The sequence below is a fragment of the Dermacentor andersoni genome, chromosome 1, assembly GCF_023375885.2.
Source record: "Dermacentor andersoni chromosome 1, qqDerAnde1_hic_scaffold, whole genome shotgun sequence".
Classification (NCBI taxonomy): Eukaryota; Metazoa; Arthropoda; class Arachnida; order Ixodida; family Ixodidae; genus Dermacentor; species Dermacentor andersoni.
Window position 1 is genome coordinate 272,352,744 of NC_092814.1, and position 10,672 is coordinate 272,363,415.

Genomic DNA, 10,672 nt, shown 5'->3' on the forward strand with positions numbered 1-10,672 from the left:
TTCTTGGCCTCACTTTCGCTTGTCTCAGCCATATTCACTGAAGGTGTGCTGGAAGGTAGGGCAGCGTTGAAAACTAGCGTCGCCGGCTTGATGACATTAGGCGCGTGGTGTGGCCCTTCCGAGTGCGGCGCCGATTCTGCGGCACTCATGCGCCTAGGAATGCGCTGTCGGACATATGGCTCGTGCCGGTGTTCTTTGCCGCCCACCGCCGTGGCAGGCGTAGATGGGCTGCGGAGCGCAGCAAAACCACGCGATACTGTGCGCGATCTCCAGCACACAGGTATCCCACGGGATGTTCGTTCTCTCTGGACAACAGCGAAGTCTCAACACAGCACTAATTCTTGAAGAAAACAGAAAACAATATCTCACCGAAGAAGCAGCGGCCGCTCGGAGGGACTTCTTCTTATCTCCGCGAAGGAGGTTTCTTGGTGGTGCTTTTACGCATACTTCACAATGCTTGTCCTATCCACTTTTTGCTGCTACGTCAGTATTCACCCCGGACCTCGCGCACCTGCTGACTTCGACAGAATATGGCTGATATACCTAAACTATCGTTTTGTGAACTCGACCATAAGTTGTACGCGTACTTTTGATAGCCGTGGCAGACAATTCTGCAGGGTGTCCCAGCTAACCTTGGCGGAGCTCTTAAAAATAAACTACTGGATGCAGGAGGACACAACCAATGGTATTCTGTCAGCAGTGATGTAGCGCACCCGAAGGATCTTTTTTTTTCATAATTGAAGTCTCGATAATTAAATAAGTATCACATTGTATCAAGTTTTCATTTTGCGTGTCTGTTTGGTTGTGCTTTGAAATGTTGTCCTATCCTGCTAACTTGGGATTATATTTATGTATTAGGGTGTGTTGTACCGTTTCACTATGTTTTCTTGTGTTTGTGTTTTTTTAATGTTTTTCTTTGTCAACTGCTTTTGTTACGCCCCCCTGCTTGGTCTTTCGACCGCAGTATTTTGTAAATAAATAAATAAAATAATTAATGAACCTTTTTATTACTGAATCGAGGGAGCAAATTTGGATAGAAAAGCAATAATTTTGTTTTAAAACACTCGACTCAGTTGTTTTCGGTGTGCTATGTCTCGCGCAATTATTTTCCCTCGTTCTAAAAAAATCGCGCGAAATATGAAAATAGCCCCATCATTGCGCCTCCACGTGCGGTGACACCAGCGGTCCCAGGCGTTACTCGGAAGAATTAACTCGGCTCAATACCTTTGCCCTCCTCCTCAATGCCGCTGGGCACTCCATTGGCTGCGCGCTTCACGAGGGAAAGGTAGCTCGCAGTTTGTGGTGACCAACGCCAAAACGATGCCACACCACTTACACGTGGCAGCTGAGCCAGGCCCCCTCATGGGGGCTTAGTGCCTGGATCAGCTTGTGTGCTCATAATGAGGAAGCGCACCACAACAAAGTAACACCTTCGTCTTACCTCGCACGGCGCGTCCGCTATAATTTGTAATAATGCTATTCTAGCAAATGCAGGACCACTTGCTCCGTTTTACCATTGGCACGACTATTTTTACGTAGCCGAAACATTTTCGCTAGCGCTAATCAAGTGGCCCATCCACATTAAATTGCATTGTTCGCTATTTTAATAAGATCCTTCGCCGCCTGAAGGTACATGCGCGAATGTAGAAAGATTGACAAACAAAAGCAGCTCTCACAGGGCAGCACACATGTCTCTGTATCACCCTTCCTTCAAAAAATGAAACTTCGCATTTAACTGAACGAGCTACTTTGACGGAGTAAATAGATACTCACAAGAGTAACTTGGTCTTTCTAACGTGACCATGCTGCCTCTAATTACTTATATTAAATTTTTTAATCCCCTCTATAGCTTTGAGATAATATGGTGCCCAGTACACTCTGTCCATTCAGGACGCGGAAACAACCAAATAAAGCTCACTCACTCACTCACTCACTCACTCACTCACTCACTCACTCACTCACTCACTCACTCACTCACTCACTCACTCACTCACTCACTCACTCACTCACTCACTCACTCAGATTACTTGTCAGCACATCAAAACCGGTTCATTTTTGCGGTGTACTGTAATTATCAATGGTGAAACGCATACCCTTTGTCATTATGAAGATTATTTCTGCTTTGCAAAACATGTCAGTAAATGCTGCTCCTTGCCGTGGAGTATTGCACAGGAAGAATGATTACATTAAAGGCTCCAGCTGTCTCTGGCGATATTAGCTGCTATTCAATTTATTGCAGAGTGAATGTAGCCATCACCTGCTTCAACGCAGTACAGATAGTTTCGTTCTCTTATCCACGCACAAGACTCCGTTTCCCTTTTCATTTGTGTAGCTTAATGAACCATGTTTATAGGCTATCATGGCCATTCGGACCTCTTCCGCTTAATGTCATTATTTGTGAATGAGTAATTGACACAAGTTAAAAAAATATATTTTTATTTCCTTTCCACAAGCGGTGTTTCTTTGGCTAAGTACGTCGATTCAGAAGTAAGCCTACATTTTTCAAACGACCACCTTTGTCTTGACCCCAGAGCTATGGCTTGAGGCTTCTGAGCCGGCGGCCTGCTTGTTGAAGGCGCTTCCGTGGCTACCCTGACCTCGAGCACGGTTCAAACCTTCATTGGAGCTCAGGCCGAAGCTCTTCGAGTCACCATAAGAACTGCTGTGGCCGTACGAGTTGCTGTCTGAGCCACCCACATTGTAGGCGAAGCTTCCCTGCCCAGCTTTGTGCCCACCGGCCTTGTTGGCGAATCCGGAGCCAGTCTGAAAGCCCGAGTAGCCGGAAGCCGCTGACTGATGGCCAGCCCCAGTGCCAGCCCCGATGCCTGGACCAGGGACGACAGGAGTTCCAACGACGCCAGCACCCCCTACGGGTCCAACCGCAGGTCCTGCGCCTACTCCTGCCCCAGCTCCAACGACTTTAGAACCTACGCCAGCGCCAGGAGTGAGCACGGGGCTGGACCCGCCGATGAGACCAATTCCTGCGTCTCCGAGGCCACCTGATGCATCGCCGGCTTCTGGAGTAATGCTGACACCGTGGGTTCCTCTGGCTGCTCCGTGCTGAAGTCCGAGCCCGGAACCGGCGCTTACTCCTGCAGCTCCATGACCGGCCTCGACACCATGACCAAGCCCTGCTACTCCGGCCGCGGGACCGTCTCCGAGACCAGAACCGAGACCTACTGCTCCGACTCCGTGGCCGACGCCGGCACCAGAGCCTAAGGCAACTCCTGAACCAAGGCCTGCAGCAGGTCCGGCCCCCTGACCGAGACCAACACTATAGCCGCCAAGACCTGCCAAGCCTCCGGTACCGCCACCGTACCCGCACGGGCATGGTGGACAGCCAGGGAATCCATTGTTGCTACCCAAGAAGAGGCCTCGCCCTTCCACTGCGGTCTCGTTTTTCTTCGCTGCCTTTTTGCTGTCTTCAGCCAGCGCTGAACAGGCCAGTACTGCAAACACAATAAACTGCACAGAGAATATGCCCGTTATTATTTAGGATTTTACAGACCAAATAAAATACATATTTCGTTTAAGTGAATAAAATGGGGTTACACGATTGTACAGAAGCACAATGAAGGAGAAAGGCACATAAGCTTGTAGCCGCTGTAGCTTCAAGTCTGCTGGATAACCAGTTTGTCTTGATCCATTCTGAAGAAAGCACACCTTACATATTTTACCAGCCTCATTACGCTTGATCTTCTATTGAAATCGTTACACAGTAAGCATATCTCGAAACCTAGCATTTCCACTGGCCTGTTGTTTCCAAAACTTTCTGGTGGCCTGGTATAAACCACATTAGTGTAAATAAACTGTTTTTAAGGACACAGTACCGGGGGCACTAAAGAACAGCACTAGCGAGAACATTTTTCGAACGTAGGATCTAAGACTCACTGCGGTCTTCATGGTTGCTCCTGTCTGGTGGCTGGTGCTATCTGAGCTGCTTCCCATTCGGTCCTTAAATATACAACCCGTCTTATACGTGCTTCTTGGTTGCGGTCAGTCTTCTAGCATTGTGTTTCACTTTCAATTCGTAGAACGATTACTGCTGGTTTCGTGCGCCATTGCGCGGCAATACCCTAGCTTATGTACACATTTCTGGCTCTGCATGCACACGAACGCCGCGTTTCGAAACCTTTGCTCGGCAACGCTTCTCTCGTCCATCGGACGTGTAAAGCGGAGCGGAGGAGACGTCAGCCGGAATTTAGATGAGGCTGCGTAGGAAGAAATAATGGAGGCGGATGCGTAGCATAGGTTTCAGCCTTTGAAACAAACACAAGCTCCACGAACTGATATTCCATTCAATTGCGCGCAAGCGTTTCTTCCCCACATATTCCGTGAATTGGCTTTCTTCGCTACTAAGGGCGCAGCTGTGTTTTTTTAATTATTATTCTTAAAGAAACGCTTCGGTGATAATTGCTGGTGTGATATGTCAGACTTAACCATCCTGAGGCAACGTCACCACCCCTACAGAATTGATCTCGTTATAATTGCTGATTTGTTCTCAGCAGAGGGGGATAAGGGATATGGGTTTTTCTGGAATCTTATGTCAGTGGCAACGCCAAAGTTCTGCAAGTTATCCCGCTAAAAAAACACAAGAAACACAGGACCACTCTTACCGAACGACCAATTATTTGCACTCTTCCGTTATTGCCATTGCAATAATGCGCTACTTTATTGTTTTTGTCGCGATGCCTTCTTGTTTAGGTTTTTCCATTTTCTGATTGAGCATTGGTGAGTAAAATGACAAATGAGCTTGCAAAGGATGAAGAAAGCAGCTTAAGGCGGAACTTATCCAATTCATAGAAGAACTAAAGACAACGCGGAAATCATTGGAGAGAGGTTTGTTAAGCAATATTCGCTATCTGTGTAACGATAAAAAAAAAATGACACATGGCATTGATTGTCCACACGGTGCTAAAAAGATCTTGAAAAGGAGAGCGGAAATGACTTTTGCAAAAAAATTCGAAGTTTATAAACGAGAATAAGGCTTTTCAAAAAATTGTCCAAACCTTGAAAAAGCTTGCTAATGATCTCAAGAAATGCGCCAGTTATCTAGAGCAGCGTTATAAAAACTAATATATAAATATATTAAGGCACTGAGAAGTGCTAGAGCGAATGCGTCGTCTATATTCTTTCACAGATTGGTGCTGCCATCGACGACCAAGAATCGCAACAAAAAAAAAAGGGTGAATAAAAAACGTTAGCGAAAATTCTCTATACCAAAAGCGTACACACATTGCTACGTGATGTCGCAACGCACTTTAATCGACAGTACATAAATGTGAATCCCGAAAACTGCTGCATGATGTGTTCGCACACTATATTTGAACTCAATAGGATCTCTACACGTGCTACAATAACGTGTGTGTGTGCGCGCCCTCATATCCTTCCCTACACTTTCGGTGGGCTCGAGTTGGTATCAGGCGAGTCAATCTATTGCTTAAAAATTCACCTTCCGGCCCCCCGGTGACGTGCAGTCTGAAAGAATAGAGATTCAAAATACTGGGATTACTTTCGCTGCTTGGTCAATACGTGGCGAACAGCGATATTCACCGCCATGATAAGACTTATAAACGTTAAATAACTCCTATGATGCAAGAAGTGACATCACTGTGCTCGACCAATCGGTGAAATTAAGCTGAACCGTGGCGAAGAACTATACATGAGCGGCGTCGAAATTGAACCGTAGAACTGACATTCAAAAAAACCTTGCTTCATTGCTACAACTGCGGGTAGGAAAACGCTGGAGCCGCATCTAGACTGTGGAAATTTCTAGGCTTGGGCGAGTTTAAATCTTCATATCCGTTATATTGTACAAGCCAGCAAAAATGCCTTCCGGGAATAATTTTTTTTTTTACTTCACCGATACGCTGTTCGCACATCCGCAATAAAAAAGGCAAGTCGTTAAACTATTCATAAACACTTCTACATTCTAATCTATGGCTTAAATTTCTTTGAAGTCACCTTTTCCTGTGCAGAATTGAGTAATTTCTGCATTCGCCCAGTTCAAGCTGCATTTTTGTTTTGTCAAATTGTCTTGCTAAAGAAAAGAGAAAAAAAACGAAGCAGTAGATCAACATGCATGGTTAGTCGGCTGGGAATGTAGAATCAATGTATGCTCTGGTAGGTTTCAGTTTTGTTACTGTGTAATTAGACATTCTCAAAAAAATGCATTTCAGCGTCTGTGGCCAGCTCTTGGCCTCTAGAGGTGGTATTCATGTGCAAATTTCTGTTTATGAATTAGGAAAAAAAGTTCTTTATGGTTCGCCACTCGAGCGCCTATCCAAGACCCGACCGGGCAGACACGTGCTCGAAAAGCTCGGCATCACATACCACTCGCAGCATGGCATCAAAGTAGAAATTCCAAGAACCATACTGCGAGCAACGTTGCCTCGCAATATGCACCCCCAGCACCACACGGGAAGACAGACGTAAAGCCAGGCCACAACACATGAACCAAAGTTGCTCCAACGACAAGGAGGCGGTCTTCACCGACGCAGCCCGTTATCGAGAACGGAAGAGTTTCATGGCGGCAGTTACTAGCCACCAAGGCAACCACCTCACGAGCGTCACCGTGAACACGGCACATGCCGAAGCGACAGAGGAAGGGGCCATAGCACTGGCCCTCACACAAACCAAAGCTACATACGTGATGTGCGATTCGCAAACGGCAATTCAGAATTTTGCAAATGGCCGCATCTCGCAAGAGGCGTATCCACACTCCAGCGACTTCCCATACACCAGGGAGAGGCCGACTTCGATAACCGAAGGCATTTGCTATGGATCCCGGCACACACTGGATTGAGCACCCCCAAGAGAAGCGGCTCAGCGCGTTGCTCGAGGCCTCACTCACCGAGCATCATCGGAGAGCCCTCGCGGGGTACTGCAAATGTCTGGGCGTGTGAGGACTGTATGACCAGGTTCCACGACATCGCGACACACTACCAGTTACAAAGACGCGTATACCCATTCCCTCACGCTAGGTTAAACAGGACGCAAGCAGTACACTACAGACAATTACAATCGGATTCTTACAGAAACCCCAGACTCATGCACGCCATGTACCCAGACATGTACACTACAAACAGATGCACATCGTGTGGCGAGGTTGCCACACTTAATCACATGTTATGGAAGCGTCGGGACTTAGCAAACAAGTCGGGCAGTGCCGAACCCTCTGTCGCTTCCACCGCCAGCCTCCGCTCGCGCTGGAACACCGTACTGCTCAGCTGGAACCTGACAGCACAACTCTGGGCCGTCCAGCGAGCCTAGGAAACAGCTTCGAGACAAGGTCTCGGAACCGCGTCCGCGGCGGGTGCCAAGGCCCACTACAAAGACGCCGGACTCAAATCATTGATTTGAAAATAAAGTTTACGTTCTTCTTCTTCGCCACTCCCCATGGTTGGTGGACCTAGTGAAATGCATTTGACAGCGCCATAGTTAAGAAAAAGCGCGAAACAAAATGCCGATGGCAATCTTTATTATTGTGATCATATTATTTGCGATTTTTTTTCAGCAACAAATGAAAGCTTCACAGGGGAAAGGCCTCCATTTGTTAACTTAGGTTCTGAATGAGCACAGCCTGCCGCAGGTCGCATAAAGTGCACCAACACTCCGCACACACAAAAAAAAAAGAAAAAAAAGAAAAGAACGCAAACGACAATGCCGGGCTTTGTATTATGCCAATCCTAATAATTTTAGTTTTGTTCGTTACGTCCAGCTCATAATCTGATTGTCTCTAAAGGTTATTTTTATTATGTGGATGACTTCATTACGCGATTCTCTAGAAATATTGCGCTGCTTTTAAAGAGTTCAAATAGCTTAGGAAGGTAGGATTGTGACTTCTGGCTTCTTAAAATGATTGCTGAGGCGGTTGCCGTAATTAAAATTGAATGTATTTTTAAATTGTTTCCACCGCTGATCAGCGGCGAATTGGCGAACACTGAAAAGACTACCAGCAGGCTTGAGTTTCGGCACGAATATATCAAAATAATTAGAGGTGTACACGCAGCCGGTTAGCAAAATACTGCCCGAGTAGGGCACAGGTGGCCTCAGATGTTACACGACATAATTTCGACATCAACGACGTAAATGAAAGCTTTAGTCACAGTTGTGTGTTATCACGAGCTTTTGTGGACAGCTTTTGCTGGGAAGACCATTCAAGTAAACCAGCGAAGGACGCGGCGAAGAACGGAACTGGTGCAAGAAATGTTCCCTTCGTATCCTGTCATCGAGTGCTTAAGATGAAACTTCACCTTGTATCTAAATAGACTGAAAGGAAAAAGATGTTTCGCTCAGCATACACTGCACCTAATTTGATAAGGTTTGTTGCATTTAACAGAAAAGGAGATAAAATATACGGATTGTAGGGAGCGGATAATCTTATTTAGGTCGTCCATTTGTTTTTACCAGAACACCTGAAAATTGCCGCGCGCGCGCGCGCGCGCGCGCGCGCGCGCGCGCACACGCACACACACACACACACACACACATACACACACACACACACACACACACACACACACACACACACACACACACACACACACACACACACACACACACACACACACACACACACACACACACACGCGCACACACACACACACACACACACACACACACACACACACACACACACACACACACACACACACACACACACACACTGCATCGAGTTTACGTTTCGGTAACTCGGCAATAAAAGAAACGATATAATTTCGTAAACTGCTTCGTTTGGGGAATGCATTCAGAGATAGCTTGTGAGCGATGGAATGCATAAACAGCAACAGCAAAACAAGTACTGGCCTGCGCGGTGCATGCGCAAACATTGTTTTAAATTTGTTTGTATGGGATGAAAATAAACAAAACTGTAGCATCGCATTTAGTTTTCGCCGCTTAACCATTTCACATAGATTTCAACACGTTCGTCGGGTCTGCATTTCTTTTACCACGAAGAAACAGACAGACCAACATCTTCAGCAGGTACTAGGTTGGCAATCCCATAAATGGTTGTCACCACTAAAATAAAACCATGCGTGTGACTCTTTAATGCTTCGCGCTATGATGGTACACTGGCGTTTTTGGGCATTCAGTTTAAGGAAAGCAGTGCGTGCCCCCCACCAGGATACTGGATCGTGAACTGGAACGATTGCGTCCAAGAGTTGTGTGCCCACGTCGAGACCTGGCACTCTGTGACACGCATACGATGATCTGCCATGACCATCTTCGGATGATACAGCTATCCGTTCATAGCCACTTGTGTTACTGCCCACCAGCAGCTCTCGGACACCTTTACTGCCGGCACTTGCGTTCTTCTAGGCGCGAGATGGTCAAGTCCTTGCTTGTTGCCCCATCTGTGAGTAAGGAACCAGGGGCCCTATAACGTAAAACTATTCCAATATGTTTCTATTCCAATCTCCTGACGTCAAATTTGCGTAACCACCAACGCAAGCACCGGGCAGTCACCCGCAGGGTTGTCTGAACAGACCAATCAAACGCTCTCCTCGTTCATAGGAGGTCACTTTTGTTTGCTTGAAAAACGAATAACATTCCCTACACTGAGCGGCTTGTCGTATCTAATTGGCTGACAAGAGGCGAGGAGAACGCTCAAGTGGAGAGGGATTCGATGGGGCCGAGCCACTGCACTGAAAGTCGATAACAGGATGAAGAGGATGGTGCCGGCGTCTACGATTGGTCGGCTTTCCCTTACTTAGCTTGCGGTGGCTGGTCGAAAATCGCGGCGGCATGCAACGGAAGCTCAAGAATGACGCTAAAACGGACCCTCAGCAAAGAGTTGGCAGACGAGAGGGTAAACGTGCCGAAAGTGCTCGAAAACGTTACACAGCCACGCAAGAAGTTTTATTATACGCAAATACACCCATGCTCTCCGGCAGGTGCGAGTAGCCAGCGTCTGAGCGATCGGCGGCAGCCATCTTCTATTCCTTTCGGAACGGGGCAGCCTGCGGCTATTCCGAAGAAAATTCAGTTTTGTTCGGCATATTAATGCATCTGTATTGCGTACACGTCACTTTGACGCGGTGAGTTCTTGCGGTTTTGTGACGTCGCGTGACAGGCAGGTGAAGTGGGTGCAGCCGGAAAACTTTTTACCAATAGCCGAGGGCTAATGGCGAAAAGGGGTCGAATCAGAAATAACTGTTTTTCTTTTTTCTGTCAAATCATGCATAATCAGTGGGTACACATCATATCAGATGGGGAGGTATCGCGGTTTTCGTGACGTCGCGTGACAGACAGGTGAAGTGGGGGTGGTCGAAAAAAGTTTTTGACCAATCGTGGAGGGCTGATAGCAGAATTGGAATAGAAAAGTTTGGAATAGTTTTACGTTATAGCGCCCCTGAGCTTGGTACAAACTTTAACAACGTGATTTATACGAATAAGCAAACGAATGTTCGCTTTCTTTTATCATGCCCTACGCGTGTAAAGGCACAGATGGACGTACAACTGATCTCACAAGTGTGTCCATGGTAGCGCACATTAATAAAAGCTGTCGGCGAAGTCCATAAAGTTATCAGTGGCACTATTAACCAATATTACAATGTGGACACACTTACTTAGCGACGTTTATAATAAACTGTGTTTAGAACTTTTTAGAAAGGTGCTTTTTAACAATAATTTTGGACCCCGAACCACAAAAATATGCACAGCTTCAAAA

At 46.7% G+C, this 10,672-nt stretch overlaps 1 protein-coding gene across 1 annotated transcript; it reads right to left on the bottom strand.

Annotated features, from left to right (window-relative positions):
- Positions 1-2,448: 2,448 nt before the first annotated feature.
- On the bottom strand, positions 2,449-3,909 carry LOC126547644 (uncharacterized). The gene is made up of 2 exons (XM_050195560.3): positions 3,892-3,909; positions 2,449-3,465 (listed from the first exon to the last, which is right to left on the bottom strand). The coding sequence occupies exons 1-2, from the start codon at positions 3,901-3,903 to the stop codon at positions 2,503-2,505; spliced, it is 975 nt and encodes a 324-aa protein (XP_050051517.2). The 5' UTR covers positions 3,904-3,909; the 3' UTR covers positions 2,449-2,502.
- Between the last annotated feature and the right edge of the window lie 6,763 nt (positions 3,910-10,672).